The sequence below is a fragment of the Crocuta crocuta genome, unplaced genomic scaffold (assembly GCF_008692635.1).
Source record: "Crocuta crocuta isolate KB4526 unplaced genomic scaffold, BGI_CrCroc_1.0 scaffold129, whole genome shotgun sequence".
In the NCBI taxonomy this organism is placed as follows: domain Eukaryota; kingdom Metazoa; phylum Chordata; class Mammalia; order Carnivora; family Hyaenidae; genus Crocuta; species Crocuta crocuta.
This window is the reverse complement of record NW_027551571.1, coordinates 10,355,326-10,372,659: the sequence shown is the minus strand read 5'-3', so window position 1 is coordinate 10,372,659 and position 17,334 is coordinate 10,355,326. Positions and strand designations below refer to the sequence as shown.

At 40.6% G+C, this 17,334-nt stretch overlaps 1 protein-coding gene across 1 annotated transcript in view; it reads left to right on the top strand.

Annotated features, from left to right (window-relative positions):
• NBAS (NBAS subunit of NRZ tethering complex) overlaps positions 1-17,334 on the top strand; it is a 334,140-nt gene that overhangs the window by 6,746 nt on the left and 310,060 nt on the right. The window contains exons 4-7 of the mRNA XM_077750930.1: positions 891-968; positions 1,547-1,594; positions 6,240-6,283; positions 16,340-16,473. Of these exons, the coding sequence (XP_077607056.1) occupies positions 891-968; positions 1,547-1,594; positions 6,240-6,283; positions 16,340-16,473 (304 nt within the window). The remainder of the gene's footprint in view (positions 1-890; positions 969-1,546; positions 1,595-6,239; positions 6,284-16,339; positions 16,474-17,334) is intronic.

Genomic DNA, 17,334 nt, shown 5'->3' with positions numbered 1-17,334 from the left:
CCCCCACCCATTGGCTCTTTCTCTTTATTCTTCTTTTCCATCTATTTTCTTGATTTCCTCCTGTGTTACTTTTGATTTGTCTTATCTGCTCACGCACCCATGGTGGATCCTTCTGTCTTTTGTGAAGGATGTTAGTGTGAGCTTCTGCTTGGCTCTTATTGCACCACTTAAGTGAATTTAAATTGCGGTCTGATCTCGTATGTGGTAAAGGCTTGGGGTTTTGTTTTTTCATAGGGGAGTTCATTCCCATGCCCCCACAGACCAAATTCTAGACCGAGATGAGCTTCTAGAACTGCCCCCTGGGGCCCTTGGAGAGCCTCGGCTGGCTCTTCTTTCAGTGAGCCTGCATCCTCTGGCGGGTGCTGGCCTTTGCAGGAGTCTCCCTTCCAATCCTGTTCTCCTGTGTCCTGCACCTCGTTTCCTGTCCCACGTGTTCCCTCCTGATGCCGCGCCGGTAGCCAATTCTAACTTCAAGTTCCCTTTTCGTTTCTAGTACTTGCAGATTTCTCTTCCTTTCTTAAGAATTTAGCTGTACACTAGAATTTGTTAAAGTTGAGTCGGAATTTCTAGGCGTGCACAGAAGGAAGGGTTTCTTACAAGCTCACCTGTGCTAGGTTGCTGGCATCTTTGATATCCTTTCCTTAAAAAGGTTTTAACATTTATACCTTTGAATATACCACCACGTTTTTCTGGAAAAAGAGTCATGGATGTGGTCTAAAGTTTCAGGTAAGCAATTAGGGACTTTCAGTTTTAGGTTTGCCCATGTTCAAATTTTATATTTTAATGTAAAAAAAAAAATCCTCTCTTGTTATAGACCTGTGTGCTTTTTATAACATTTATCTACTTGTATGTATTTTTCTTGATTAAAGTTAGCTAATGTGTTGTTTCAGCCCTGTGCCTTTTTTGCTCCCTGATGGACTGGTTCGCTTGGTTAATAAACAGATAAACTGGCATTTGGTACTTGCGAGGTAAGGTATTAAAAATTCATATCATTTTCTCTTTTTTTTTTTTAATGTTTTTAAATTCATTTCTGAGAGAGAGAGAGACAGCGCAAGCAGGGGAGGGTCAGAGAGAGAGGGAGACACAGAATCTGAAGCAGGCTCCAGGCTCTGAGCTGTCAGCACGGAGCCCAACGTGGGGCTCGAACCCACGAACTGTGAGATCATGATCTGATCTTGGATGCTTAACGGATTGAGCCACCCAGACGCCCCTCATATTGTTTTCTCTAGTGGGGTTAGCATTTAAATTTCATTATGGATATTAATTTTGGGGTCCTTTTTGTCTTGCATTCTTTTTTTTTTATTGTATATAAGTTCCTTTTGTTACATATGATTTGTATCTCTTAAATATATTAATTCTCTATATTGAATCATTTTGTTCATGCTTTTGTACCTTTGATACTCACTTAATTTTAAGGTTAAATTAAGATGAAGATGTGAATAATTGAAGATGTGAAAAAAATTTTTTAATTTCTTAAAATAATTTCATCTTTAAAGACTGCTACAAATATTCATGTAGCATCTGTGTTTTTTTCTCTCCATGAAAGCAATGGAAAACTTTTGGCTGCCGTTCAAGATCAGTGTGTGGAAATCAGGTAATTGTTAATATTACTCCTATTCAGAATTTCCCTTGAGAAAAATTTCCTTGATTTATGGGAGCTAAATTTTTTGAAGGGTGTATTTAAATGGCTTTTCCTATTAACACATAATTTTGTGAGGTGTTAGACAGCAACTTATGCCAGGTGCAGAACAGAGGGTACTGTGTTAGTGTAGCTGGTCTACTTCCCCAACGCCCTCTGCTCTCCCCTGGGAAATTTTACTTTTTCATGAGACCAGGCGTTCCTTCAGAACTCTGGGAGTCACTCTTGTTTGACTAGTTACTGTCAAGTCCACTAAAGCAGATGCTCAAGAAGGTATTGAAAAAAGTAGGGGATACTTGGCTCTGTTGGCATAAAGCTGTACATGGAACAGGAGTCTGCAAGGCGAAGATTACACATTTCTTGAGACCAGTGATAGTCTCTGTCCTTTTGAGACCTTCATTGGTGTTACATGCACATCGAGAAGTCTTCTCTAAGCCGAGCTTTTCACGGACTTTATTTATTTTATTTTTTTCACGGACTTTATTTTTAAGGAATCTATCAGTTGTGGAAGAAATAGCAACAGGAGAAGCTAACTCAGGAAAACTAGTTGATTATTTTGGAAATTAGCAATAGAGGACGAAGCATGTTGCACTGCTAAAATTAGAGGCTATGTCTTTCTCCAGGCAAGGCCCGACTCTTTGTTTTTAAAAACTAAGTAAGGTGACCAAAATTTTAGGATGCCTAGATATCGGTTAAAAGTTTTTGCTGATACTTCACTATTCTTGACTAAACAAGTATAATGTGCATTCGGTTGTTCCCACCCTGGTGTCAGCTTTTTGTTTGTGCAGTTTCTTTCTTTTCCAGTTACTCAAACAGAACTGGACCCCTCACCTTTTTGGGGAGTAGACAGAGGGCTTGCCCCCATTGGGGCATCGACTTCAGACGGGGAGCTTTTGTTTTGTGATCCCTCTTAAAATCCCCAAGATGGAGAGGATAGGCACTAATGACAAGCCTTTCAAAACGACATTGTCTAATTTGGCATGGCTTTAAAAGGCAGACCCTTCTTTTTTTCACAGCGTCAGTAAGCATCAAGCTGGCACAGTTTTGAACTTAACATTGTTCGTAGAAATGGGTGAGCACTTGCTATTCCGTGTGTTGCAGTAATGTTAAATCTGTCTTTTTGAGATACGTGCTTATGGTGTGACTTTATAAATAGCGGTTACTTGTCAAAACTTCCATCTTTCTCCCATGAAATGAGAACATCAGCGGCATGATTGTAGGTGTTAGGGTCAGAATGTGCATGTGGGGGTGGGACTGATATATAGGCCAGTGAAGAGGAGTTTGACCAAGGGTCTCTAGAACATGTTAATAGCATTTTTGGTGAAAAGAATAAGAAAAATTGTTTCTGTAAAAGGATTTGCTACTGGATTGGTAGAGTGTAAAATATTTATAAAACTTGTACATAAATCCAGCTCTAGGACTTCATGCATGTATTTGAGATTAGGTGGTGAGGGAGGATTTCCAGGCAGCCAAAGGGATGGTCATCAAGATCTTATTTGTCTGGTCTGTAATTTGCAAAAGCTTTTGATCACATTAGTGTATCTGAGGACTCTTCCATGTCTAATACGGATTCCACTAGGAAGCCTTTTAGGAACATACTCTCTGTGGTTCCACCCCCGCCCCCCCCGCTTTGGTTAGGTGCTGATTCTTTATGCTCCCAAAATAATCAACACGCTATTCTACTTAGTGATAAGATTGTATCAAGGATGTTGGGCAATTTTGTGGGTACTCTACATGTGTTAATTCATTTAATCCTCGCAGAAGCCCTGGGAGGTAGTTTTTGCCATTTTTCTCCATCTTAGCAGTGAGGAAGCTGACGCAATACGGTTCAGTTACTTTCTTGAGAATTTGAAATCTGCCATCCCAGCTTCGGTGTTGCTGCTCTTAACCACTAATCTACACTACCTTGGGGTCTTGTTGTTTAGCCTTGTGTGCTTGTGTTTTTACACGTGGGCTCCCTTGGTATAGTTAGGGCTGCTCCAGGTCATCCTTTACTTAGAATTCAGCGTGAATGGCAGCTGCTGTCTGAAGTCTAGTTACGCTGTGTGTTCCTTGGAAGCCGGCTCTGTCCTTTTCCCTAGAAGTTTATATTTCCTTGAACATCATAGGTGCTTCGTTGATGTTTGATGAATAAGATGTTTGCAAGTGGGACAGAGGAGGCAGGTGTGGGAGGTGCGTTACAGGGCGTAGCCCGCTGACCTGCTCAGAGTCAGCAGTCCATCCCTTTCTCCCGAATTAATAGACACACACACTTTGTAGTGACCTGAAAGGAGAGTCTTTGAGGAAAGAAGTGAGATGGTCAGCAAAGAAAAAGGGCCGGGTAGGTCTTCAAAGTAAACCCTATGGACAGTGGACAAACCTGAATCTGTAAGACCTTTGTTCTTGCTCTCCAACGTGTATTTTATACTGCGGTGTGAAGAACACGTACAATGCAAGATTGGCTCCAGCAGCGATAGTAGTTGGCAGCTGGCATTTGGTAAATATTGTTGATTGTATTGGAATATGAGTGAGAACTCTGGTGTCTGGGGTCCTTCTTCGGTACTTGGAAGCAGTCATAAATAGCAAATGGCTTTTGAGGAAGAAAGCTGAAAAGCTGAAACACATGTTAGTTTCAGTTTGGAGAGAGCCCTGCCTTTGGTAAGATGGTGCCGGGGCTGCTGCTCTGTGTGCCGCAGTGGCAGACGGTTCCAGTCCTTTGCTCCGATCGGCCCTACCAACCTGCTTGTGTGCGGGGCTCTAGTGGATAAAAAGTGACTTGTTGTGAATTGCTACTTTGGTAATTTGGCACTGAGTAGGTATTACAAGAGGCTAATATGTGTTTTCTCCCCCCCCCCCCATAATGAAGTAACAATTTCTTACTGTTATGAGCTGTTACAAATATGGGAATTAGGAACCATCATGGAATGCAACAAAAACAACAACAAAGAGACTCTTATAAAAAAAGGCACCTGCCTCCAAATTTGCTTAAGTGAATACATATACGAAGTTTTGACAAAACCAAATTTATGTCTCCCTCCTTCACCTTTCCAAGCAAAAGAGCAATTATTATTTGTGATAATATATTAAGGACGAAAGTAATGAACACTGACATAGGCCTAGTTTGTGCTAATTTATATGTAATGTCTTCTTTAATCCTTCCCTAAGCTACGAAGTGATATTACCCATCCCATTTTATTGAAAGGAAAATGAAATTCCCACTAAATATTTTCTCCAGGTTACCCAGATAGAGCTGGAATCAGGTCAGCCTCATTTCAAAGACCATGTTCTCTATTCCACGTGGAGGCTGAATAGTCAATTTCTTGAGGAAGTTTATTACCATATTTAATAATTGGCTTTTGTCCTAATACAATATTTTAATAAATAGCTAAAAATATTAGTGTTTAAAATTTGTTTTAAAAGTAATGCTTTGTCACTTTACCCATATTAGAAAACAGTTAAGTATTCAAGAAAGAATGACAAAATACAGTTCAGCCAAAATGTTGTATGTTCTTTGGAACTTTTCTGTGTGTGTGTGTGTGTGTGTGTGTGTGTGTGTGTATGTGTGTGTGTGTGTATGTGTGTGTATAATGCTTAGTCTAACAATACTATACGTTCTGTTTGATATGTCTTTTCTTGAAATGTTTTGAAAATTATGAACATCTTTCCATGTCACATATAGTAATTGCATAATATTTCATTGAGTGCAGATAGCAGAATCTAATCTTATACTGGGTGTATATTTCTCTTTCATAAATTAGGCTGCATGTATTTCCTTGAGATCTGTGTGTATCTGTAATTATTCCCTAGAGATAACTTTATTATAGAAATTGAGTCTGGATCAAATTACTGTAGGCATTAAGGTTTTAGATAATTGTTACTAAATTGTTTTCTAGATGGTTTACCATTTTTCTTTTTTTAACATACAATAATTAAATTACTTTGGTATATATTTCAAGATCACAGATTTTAAATAGGTCATTGGTAGCAAATATGGTCACTTATTCAAGCTATTTGATTTATTAAAATAAGACCTTTTTTCCCTTAAAATGTTTATTCTTGAGGGAGCCAGGGGGAGGGGCAGAGAGTGAGGGAGACAGAGGATCCTAAGCTGCACTGTCAGTGCAGAGCCTGATGCGGAACTTGAACTCATGACTGACCGTGGGATCATGACCTGAGCCAAAATCAGGAATCAGACACTTACTCGACTGAGCTAGCCAGGCACCCCAAGACTTTGTTTTCCTAAATGATTTAAACTTTATAATATGATACAAACCATGGTTTGTGACCAACATCAATCTGTGGAGCTTCAGAACATATTATTTCTTAGGCCCTGTCCCATATTTGCTGAATCAGAACCTGTTGTATTAAAAGACCATGCTTAATCTCATTCTCGTATCACTGTATTCCAGGTATAGCTCCATTTCTGGTGAAATAAGGTTGGAAGAAAATGTTGTCACCAATGAGAGGGTCTTATTTGAGCACAAATCCATGTCTGAGAGAAGGACTGGTTTAGTGCCATACAGACAAGTTGTCTACTTTGTTTTTGTGGGGTTTCCTAGTGCGACAAAATGTGTTATTGTTATGGTGACACTGTTGGCTTAATTTTACACCTATTTTGCAGGTCTGCAAAAGATGACTTTACATCTATTATTGGGAAATGTCAAGGTAAGAGTTTCAAAAATATTTAAAAAATGGAAATTTCAATTTTGCTACAGTTAAAGTATTTCTTAAAAGTCAGGATATATATTAAATATTAACAAGGATTGTTGTGACTTTATTAAAATACTTTTAAAACATCTTAAATGATTTTTCTTACTGCGTTAAATGATTTGCTTAGTCCATTTGGGACCATTTTTTTTTGAAGAGATTTGAAGTCGAAACTGTTTTAAAATAAAAGTCTGTGCCAGTTTTGGGATAAAGTATTTTTGTCTCTTGTCCTTTTTTTTTTTTTCCTTTTTAAAAATTGTAATCTCTCTGCTCATTGTGGGGCTTGAGATAATGACCCGGAGATCCAAGTGTCCCATGCTGTACNAAAAAAAAAAAAAAAAAAAATCTGTAAGTCAAGAGTTGGAATTTGTTCATTCTCCTGGTGTTGTATTCAGCGCAAATTACTATCCTTTATGTATCTGAATCATTTTGCCGGGTGCTAGGGATATGATTATGAGCAAAAAGTCACGGTCTCCTACCTCTTGAGGTATGTAGACACTCAAAATATAAATAGAAACTGTGACAAATCTGATGAAGGAAAAATACAGAGCAGGGTGAGAGTTTAACCAGGGCTGTGTGATGAGATTGTTGAGAAAAAGTGACTTTTGAAAGCAGTCTGAAGGATGAGTAGAAAGGAAGCCAGGGGACATGTTTCTGTCTGTAGGAGCAGGTATGAAGAGGCAGAGGGAACCTTCCAGAAAGAATAGAATTAGGAGGGTGCTATTAGGTAATTGCAACTACTGTGTATGTTTTACTTAAGGACCTGCAGTCCCATCTGTCTGACCTTGGGTTGGTTAGTAAGTGCAGTTGTAGGAATCGTCAGGAAGGTAATCATGGTTGTTGTGATGACAATGAATATTTATAGTGTCCTGACTGTGTGCCAGGCACTGTATTCAGTGTCTTACTTTCACTTTCTTTCTTTAAAAAAAAAAAAAAATTAAGTGTTTTTTTATTCACTTCTGAGAGAGAGCGTGAGCAGGGGAGGGTCAGAGAGAGAGGGAGACACAGAATCTGAAACAGGCTCCAGGCTCTGAGCTAGCTGTCAGCACAGAGCCCGACGCGGGGCTCGAACCTACGAACTGTGAGATCGTGACCTGAGCCGAAGTCAGACGCTTAACCGACTGAGCCACCCAGGTGCCCCTACATGTTTTACCATAACGTAGCATTAAGGTAAAATAAATCCTTGACAGTGAAAGAGAGCTAGGAGAAGGAAGACCTCGATAGTTTTGAAATCTACAAAATGATGGTTCTGTTGAGGATTTGCCCCAGCTTTCCCCAGGAAATGCTGAAGCTCCTTGACAGATGCACCCTCAGTGAGTGGCTCAGGGTGAGTTTCCTTCTCACTTTTGTCATTTTTGGCCACCCACATATGTTCTGAAAATTCAAGGTCAGGTGTTTGAAAAACGTTTTCAGTTTTCCTATGAATGGCGATCATTCTATTAGTATGTCAGAATTGCTTTAATAATTTTATGATTCCACATATGCTAGTGGGCAAAGCAGTAAAAGAGTTCTTACAGAGTCATCTTTACAAATGATAGATGTTATAACTTAAGAGCAAATGTAAAATTGCCTATTTGCCTATATAATCTTATTTCTCCTTCTTAGAATCTGTTCTTTGGCTCTGTTCCCTAGATTGTCAGTGATACCATTAGCTGTATCAAGCCAGTTACCAACATATTTGCTCATTCTTTTTCCTTCTCTGTCTTCTGTCTTCTTTGACAAATATTTGTTAAGCTGCTACCATGTGCGAGGCACTCTCCTGGGCGCTGCATATAAAATGAGGAGTAAGCCATAGGCCATCTGGATTGAAGGCTTTGCACTCTGCCGGGGGAAGAGAGAAGTAACTCACTGCAGTGTCGTGAGTGACACAGTGGGGAAGGATTGCCTTTGCTTAACATCACCAAGCCCTGGGAACCTGTTCAAATAGCCCTTGCCTCTGCTTTTACACTTCTGCCACCACAGCTCTAGCACAGGCTTTTAACATTTTCTCTCTCTCTCTCTCTTTTTTTTAGTAATAGTCTCCTGACAAGGTTTTCTTCTGTTTGCCTCTCACAGATCCACACTTCACAGCAAATTCATTACTTTTAAATGAGAATTCTTTCAGGTTACCCTTCAGATCTGGCTCCCCTGCTTTCTAGAAATGTGACCTTGGATGTTACCTTACCTCTCTGAGCTTTAATTAGTCTGTAATATGGACATAATATTATAGGTTGGATTGTTGAAAAACCACGAGCTAATACACGTAAAGCTCTTAGCATAATGTCTGATGTATCCTAAGTATGTAGGAGACCTTAAGCTATTGCTACCGCTACCACTCCCAATGTGGTTATTCTGCCTAAAATCTTTCAGTTGTTTCCCACTGATTGTAGAATATGGCTCATTTTTTCCTGACCTTTCAGTCTGTGTGTCCCTTAAGATCTCCCTGCCGTACATCCTGTGTTCTAGCACAAACCTGCTGTGCCTTTCCAGCCCCACCGTGCTTTTCACGCCTTGGTACAGATAGTTCCTTTTGCCTAGAGGCTCTCACTTTGATATTTAATTAATGAGTCTTGCATATTTTCGGTTTAGACATCAGCTCTTTTGGGAACCCTCCCTCCCTGCCTGCTTCCTCCTCATTTCTGCCTCTTTCTTAATGTTTTCCTAGGACTTGTTTGAACATGTATCACCATACATAGGCTAATCTGCCTTTTTCCCCTTGGTTGTTGAGATGCTTGTCTGTTTCCTGGGTAAGTCTACCCAGTAAATTCTTTGAAGGCAGGGCTCCCATATTACTCAGCTTTTTTTGTTCCTGGTGCCTAACATGGTTTCTTACAGCGTAGTAGGCACACAGCGTTTGACCCTATCAAATGGGTAATGACACTTGAGAACGATTACAGCGATATTTACAAGTTTATTATGAACAAAGTATATTTTCTTATTTCTTGTGAGTTAATTTTAGAAGTTCATGACTGTATATATATAGATTTATAATTTGTATGTAGAGAGAGAGAGTGTGAGTGAGCGAAGGAGGGGCAGAGGAAGAGGGTGAGAGATTGTTACACAGGCTCCATGACTGACAAGGGGCTCGATCTCACAACCCGGGGATCATGGCCTGAGCTGGAATAAAGAGTCGGACACCTAACTTAGGGATCCAGGTGCCCCTGGCCCCATGCTTTTATTTTTATTGCACACCAGTGTGTACACATACCACAAATAAGGGTAGATAAGAGGTCTTGTTTGCTTAATAACCTGTTGAGAATAATAGAAGGAGTGCAGTGTGTGTGTTTGGAGCTCTAGCCTTTTCTAAATTTACTCTCAGTAATCTTCACCAGCACTCATTAAAGTAGACCAGACCTGGCTTAAATAATGTGTAAGGATCAAGATGTTCCCAGAAGAATAATTTAGGGATAGACATTCAGTTACGTTTTCCCCAGAGCTGTGCTTCTGTTGGGTGAGAACTGGGGGAGCCTGAGGTAAGCTGCTGAGAAGCACGTTCAGAATGTTGGAGTGATTCAGACCTGCAGGGTCCTTTTGAGTGGTGATGTTAGACACCCACTCTTAACCAGTACGTAAACTGAGAAATCTACCAGTTAACGTGAAAATGGGAAGCTTAACCCTCTGTATTTCACACAAATTATAATATTTGTTGGAGGTTTTAGTGCGTACCGTTAATGTGGCAGCATGGATGGGTAATAATGCTTTGTGAACTGATGTTTTATTTCATTGGCTTCCAAATATGTGAATTTATGACCTTAATGCTGCATTAATGGCTTCCTTCCATTTCATATAATTTGAGGTAATGATTATTTGCTTATTATCTGACTCTTCTTTATAGGATAACTCTCATATTCCAAATGAGGTTTCCTGTGTATGCCTGGAGAAAAGGAGCCAGATTGTTGTTAATGCATTTTTGAAACTACATATTGCAGAGTCTGAAAACTAAAATAGGAACTATTTGGTTCCACTTTGATATTTTTCAATTATTGCCTTATAAAATATATGCCATTTGAGAATGTTTTAACTGTGGGTTGCAACTTGTTTTGGCTCTGTTTGCGAGGCCATAAATACCAGTCTTCTCTCCCTGTCTTGGATAGTGACCTAAATAATACCACATGGAATGAGTGGTTAGATTTTTTTTGTTTTTTAGAGCTGTACTGTGTTAATCAAGAGGTTTTTCTCATATTTCTGATTTTGAAATCTCATAAACCAGAGCTTCCAGTAGGAGGCAGCAGTTTGCCTGTTGTAAGTATGCGGAGGACCCATCAATGAACTGGTGGCCTGCTGGGCCCCATGATGGCCCAAGCCCCAACACCATCTTTTGTATTTTTGTATTTCTAAGACCTGGCTTCTATATTTTGTGGTTTCCATCACATTTCTTTTGAGATTCTCTATATACTGCCTATGTTTATGTTTTGCTTTGAATTCCCAAATATGCTATAATAGCTGATTTGAAGTCCTTGTCTGCTTATTCCTCAATTTGTAGCATTTCTGGGCGTGTTTTTGTTGGTTGGGTTTTCCCATGATTCTGTATATCTTCCTGCACTTAAATATTTATTTTATGTTTGAGAGACAGAGAGCACACAAGGGGGGGGTGGGGGAGTGAGAGAATGAGACACAGAATCCGAAGCAGGCTCCAGGCTCTGAGGTGTCACCACACAGCCCGATGCGGGGCTTGAACCCATGAACCACAGGATCATGACCTGAGCCGAAGTCAGACGCTCAACCGACTGAGCCACCCAGGTGCCCCTGTTTTCCTGTACTTTAGATTGTATGCTCAACATTAAGGAGCTGACTAGTGAGCCTTGTTATCTTCCCTAATAGAGTATTGAGGTTTGTTCTGGGAAGTAGTTAATCAGCTTAATTTTTTAAGGTTTATTTTTATTTTAATTTTTTTATAATGTTCTAGGATATGGCTTAGAATAGCTTTTATTTTGGGGTTAGGTTAGTCCTACTTTACAGTGGAGTCTTTCTGGGATCTCTTATGAGAGCTCTGAGTGTTCACGGACTTCTCTCCACTCTGACAAGGTGGAGCTCAAACATTTCCAAATCCTCTCCCAGCTCTGGAAGTACCTTTCACCAACAGTCTTCTCCTTGGCTCTGTGGAATCTGTGTGTGTGTGTGTGTGTGTGTGTGTGTGTGTGTGTGTGTGTGACCAAAGACTCAGGGTTCATCTCTGCAGATTTTTGAATCTCCTTCTCTGCCTCACTCACCTCCCTCTGGAATGCTGCCTCGCAGACTGTATTCAGCTCAGTGGCCCCAGACTCCTTTATCTGCTCAGTTCCTGGGGACTTGCGTGTGCAGCTGGAGGTCCCTCTTCCTGTACCACGGGAAGGTGCCGACGGGCCGAAAGTAGCTTCTCCCCATGATCACGGTCTTGCACTGCTTGTAGGATGACCTCTGAAAGTGCTTCTTTGACATATTTTTTTCTTTTACAGTAGGAGATCTAGTCTGAAACTAGTTACCCTGTTTGTTTGTCTTAATTACAAAAGCAGTACATATGTGTAACATTCAAACAGTACAGAAGTAGAGAACCTAAAAAAGTTTCTTTTCTAATTGCATTTCTCATAGGAACTTCTATTAATGATTTAATATAAAACCTTCTTTGCTTCTATCAGCCTGTGTGTACATGCATCGATCAACTTTTTCTTTAACAAATCAAGCTCCTCTTGTAGACTATTCCCCAGCATGCTCTCCCTCTGACTGTACCCATGTCTTTCCTGGTCAGTGCGTACAGGTGCACTTCAGTCTTTCCACTGCAGCCTCAGACTTCCATTGTAAGAATGTGAACCACATTTTATTCATCCGTTCTTCTCTTGATAGAAATTTAGGTTGTTTACAGTGGCTTGTTTCCTTTCTCTTTTTCTTACCCATCTTTGCCCCCATCCCTCTCCACCGGCACTGGAAAGACATTGTTTGTCCCTGGGTGTAGTATTCAAATAGCTACTGCTGTAATTCTTTCCAGAAAGTTTCACCTATGTATACAACTATGAAAAAGGTATGATGGAAGCAGTTTCTTTGCCCCACTGCCAGCACCGTATGTTTACCTATTTGAAAAGTATTCGTTAGGTTCACTGGCAAAGGAAGAGAAGTATCTCATTTTAAATTTGAATTTTTTACTTATTAGGTAGAGCATATGTTAAGTGGCTTTATTTATTTATTCATTTATTTATTTATGTAAATTGTTAGGTCAGACCCTTTTGCCTGTATTATTCTCAGCCTGCTTGACTTGTTCTTACTGGTCTGATAGTATGAATGTTAATCCTTTGTCACATATGTTGCAAATATTTTCACCCAGTCGATTTCCTTTTAAATTTGTTATGGTAGTGGTGGGGTTTTGGTTTTGGTCTGTGGTTTTTTTTTTTGTTTGTTTTGTTTTTTGTAACTACATTTGCCATTTTTTTCTGTATAATTTCAGAGTTTCTTGTGATGGTTAGACATTTCTCATTCTAGGATCGTAAGATTTTTCTTGTGTCTTTGCCAGCACTTATTTCTAATATTCAAATATTTAGCTTCCCTGCAAGTCTTCATTGCCCCCACTAGTTTGCTTTTGCTCACTGGTTCTCGATTTAGAAGTCAAAGAGTCTGGGAGAGATGGTTCATTCAACCCTTCATTTTGCAAATGACCAAGCTACACCTGGGCGATCTCCTCAAGGACACACCCCTTTGTATTATGGCAGCACTGAGAAGATAACCCGTGTTCCTTACGATGTAATCTTGTCCCCTGTTGGTTTCTAATCTGGGTGGCTGAGCACTGGGTCAGATGTACTCCGATAGCACTTGAGTGCCGATTACTACCACCAGTGTGTTAGGCCCTGGGGATGCAGTTAGGAACAAAATGGACCTAGGGCCAGGCATTTTAGAATTTATAGTTTAAGCCAATAGGCAGATGATAAAGTGTAAACATGTGCATAATTGTTTGGGATCAGAGTTGTGGAGGGAATGAAACCAGTGGGCAGTGAAGAATAATGGGGCCTTGGGTTGCTTCAGCCAGGGTGGTCAGAGAAAGCATCGAGGGGAAGTGGTGCATAAACTGAGATCTGAGATGAAAAGGAGCCAGGAGAGGGCTCAGGGAGAAGGTTCCAGGCTGAGAAAACAGCACAGACAAAAAGCACAAGGTGGGAAAGAACTTGGCACCCGGGCAGGCTGAAGGGGCTGCAGCTGGCCCAAGATAGGAGCAAGAATGAACAGTCTGACCATGAACGTGGCAGTTGTCAGATTGCTGGTTAACTTGACCGGCAGCCTTTCTGAATACTCTTCAGACAGCCCCATTGACACTTGCTTTGTAAAAATCTGGACTGTTTGTTCCTCTCCAAAACCACACAGTCAGCTGGAAAAAACTGGTGATAAAGTCTTTATTTTTACATTGTTGTGTGAAATCTTATTTTGTGATGAAAACATCTTTGTCTGGGTCAGAACACATGTGGAGTTTCTGGAGCTACTGGTTATAATTAGAAGTAATAGTAAAAACAAATCCCCTTCAGATGGGACCTGTTTTAGATGGAAACAGAATGTGGTGAATAAATCTATTTATCCTACCTATCAAAATGAAATAAGAGAGAAAAAATCTGCTACCACAGGTAAAACAGTAATAATGGAAAAATACCACTGTGTTTCTTGAGCACATGAATATTTTCCAGGGCATTAAAGTGTTCTCTTACTGATGTTTACATGGCGTCTGTGTGTATGTGGGTCTTGCACTCTTGTGTTGTTTATCATTTTGTGCCTGTGTTTACTTCCAAGTTTGGATTTTTTTTTTTAACCTTATAAAGACAGAGAACTGATCTTTTTCTTCATTTTATTCCTATTAAAAAAGTTGTCTTCTGGAGTATAGGTAGTATTTTGTTAGTCTTTAATAAATTCATTAGACTCTCTTGTATTCAAAGGCCCCTTGGATTTTTTTTTGGGGGGGTAAGCTTTTTACCTATTGATAAACAGAGAAACTCATTGATGTCTGGTACACTTTCCTTATATAAAGAACATATATTATGGGTATTACAGAGATAAGAGGGAAGTCAATTCTGTGTTACTTCTTGTAGGTGGAAAGAAGACTTCAGTTATGTGATTCACATTTAATTGGTAGTCCTTGAGGGATGCTGAACTCTTACCATTACCTTGTCCTATTAATGCACACTTTTCTGAAAGATGTAGTCTTCACTTACTAGTGAAGATTAGAAAGTGAAACTCCTTTCTGTTTCAGGTCCCAGGATGGCCATGTTGAGTAGGACATTGTGATTTCATGGAGCTGAGAGACTGGTGTGGGCAATAGTCATGGAAACAGCATAATACAATGTGATCAGTGCTACGGAAGAGTTTTGTACAGCGTATTTGGGGCCCAGAGAGGAGAGCAGTCAGTTTGGAAGAGTGTCAAGGAAGGAGGAGGTAACCACTTGTTCCCACAGGTGGTTGTGACAAAAGAGAACCCTTTGACGAGTACTAAGAAAAAATGTTCCGGGTGGAGGCAGAATGTGTATGAAAGACTGAGACTCGAGGATGCATGGTTTGCTTCTTTGCCAGTTGTTGTGTCGTTGGTGGCTCGTTAGATGTGTGGTGGAGGACGTGGTAGGAGGGGACACTGGGGGGCTGTGATGGGGCCACTTGTAAGGGGCCGTTCATGCATGTGGAGGAGCTTGGACTTGATTGATTCTCTTGGAAATGGAGAACCGTGCTGCTGCAGGATGGGGTCTGTACCCCTTCTGAGAAAGATCTCTTTGGAGAGTGTTGAGGAAGGATCGGGGAGAAAAATGGAAGGGAGGAGACCAGCTGGGGGTGTTGTGAGAGTCTCTGCAACAGACTGTGAAGCCTGAACTGGGAGATTTTATTAGGGGAGTAGAAAGAAGCCGATGAATCTCCGAAGCCTTTCTGCGGCTGTCCTGAGGCGCTGTCCCAACTCTGAGAGGCAGTGAGTGTGTGGTGGTGAAGTGTTCACTGTGTGGGAAGGCCTGACACGTAGGTTTCTTTGCTCTTGACTCACGATGTCACCTTGTCAGTCCCCCAATCATCTGGAATCCCTGCTGTAAAGGGGAGGCAGTGGCCCTGTCTCTGCAGAGCTGGCATTTGAATGAGGGACAACGGAAGCCAACAAAACATTAAAAGCCTCAAACAAATCCAACAGAGTTGAGAGTTTCACTGTCCCTTTTTTTTTTTTTTTGTAGCCAACAACCTTACTCTTCATTGTTGTACCGAAAAATTCAGAACAGAAAAAATACCGGTGTTAGATTGTTAAGATTGGTTATTAAATATTATGATTGCGTGACAGATCCAGGATAGTACTTGATTTACCTAATGTCTGTGTATGTATACTACACGTGTACATAAGCATTTCTTTAGTACTGTGTCCGCATAATGCTGCATTGTATTTCTTCGGTATCTGTATTTGATACGCTTAGAAGATTTCATTCAGTTGAGATTTTTATTTATTTTTTTTAAATGTTTTATTTATTTCTAGGAGAGAGAGAGAGAGAGAGACAGCGTGAGCAGGGGAGGGTCAGAGAGAGAGGGAGTCACAGACTGAAACAGGCTCCAGGCTCTGAGCTGGCAGTCAGCACAGGGCCCAACGCAGGGCTCGAACCCGCGAACCGCGAGATCATGACCTAAGCGAAAGTCGGATGCTTAACCAACTAAGCCACCCAGGCGCCCCGAGATTTTTATTTTTTGCTGATAGAGATGTTGAACTCACTGGATCGGAATTATTTTCTGCCCATTCTCTATGTTTTTTTGATCCATCTTAACTTTATAAAAGTGTTCCAAGGTGTGCTGTTCCTGGGCCTTTGCCAGACCGGGCAGGGTCAGCCTTCACTTGAACCCTGGGGCCGTAGTCTGTCCTTCATACGTAAGTGCGGCAGAGCCGGCTCTGGTTCATATTTCCCACTCTTTGTTCAAGCAGCTTTCTGGGAACTGTTCTTTTCTATTGAACTGAAGGATTAGAAATCCTTGGAAGAGGATGTAATAGAATTGAGTAGTTTGCATTAATAGTTACTGCAACTAAACTATCTGTATAACACATTGTTAAAAGCACTTCTTTTCCTTTCATTGTAGTTCCCAAAGACCCCAAGCCCCAGTGGAGACGGGTAGCATGGAGTTACGATTGTACCTTGCTGGCCTACGCTGAAAGTACAGGAACCGTGAGGGTATTTGATCTCATGGGAAGCGAACTCTTTGTTATTGCCCCGGTATGTATGTAACAAGAAGCTGATTACATGAAAGGCAAAAAAAATATGTGAAGGTGCTTGAGTGAATGAGTGTGAAAGAGGGGAAATAGAAATATAAATGTAAGTTGTGAACTTAAGATGTTCATAATCTAGTAGGTAGATATCTGTACATGAACTACTTCTTCTTTGTGTTTTGTAGTACAGTGTTCAGAGGTCATCCACCAGTATCAAAACACGATGGGAAGTAGGGCGCCTGGGGGGCTCGTTCGGTTGAATGTCCGACTCTTGATTTTGGCTCAGGTCATGATCTCATGGTATGTGGGTTCAAGCCTCGCATTGGGCTCTCTACTGACAGTGCGAAACCTGCTTGGGATTCTCTGTCTCCCTCCCTCTCTGCCCCTCTCCTGTTCATGTTATCTCCTCTCAAAAAAAAAAAAACCTCAAAAAACCAAAAACTAAAACAAGAACAACAACCCCCCCCCCCAAAAAAAAGCCATGGTGGGAAGTAAATACTAAACAGAGGTATGGAAAGCTGTTGTGCAGTTCCAGTGGAGAGCAGTCAGTGGGCTGCTCCAGTAGGAAACAGCTTTCAGAGGAGCTGGGGTTTGTTATCCTAACGGAGTAGAAATTGAAAGGGAGAGTGAAGAAATTATGGTAGTAATAACTTGTATTTATGTAGTGCTGTATACTTTATTAATGGGTTTGATATATTTTTTTTTTACAAATAGTTTATTGTCAAATTAGTTTCCACATTATATATTCTTATTTAATATTCACAAGAACCCTTCAAGGAGATTGGCCAGATATTATCTGCACTTTACAGTTTGGAAAGCTGAAATTGAGGTTGGGGTGCGTTCCAGACTGTTGCCATGGCAACCCAGC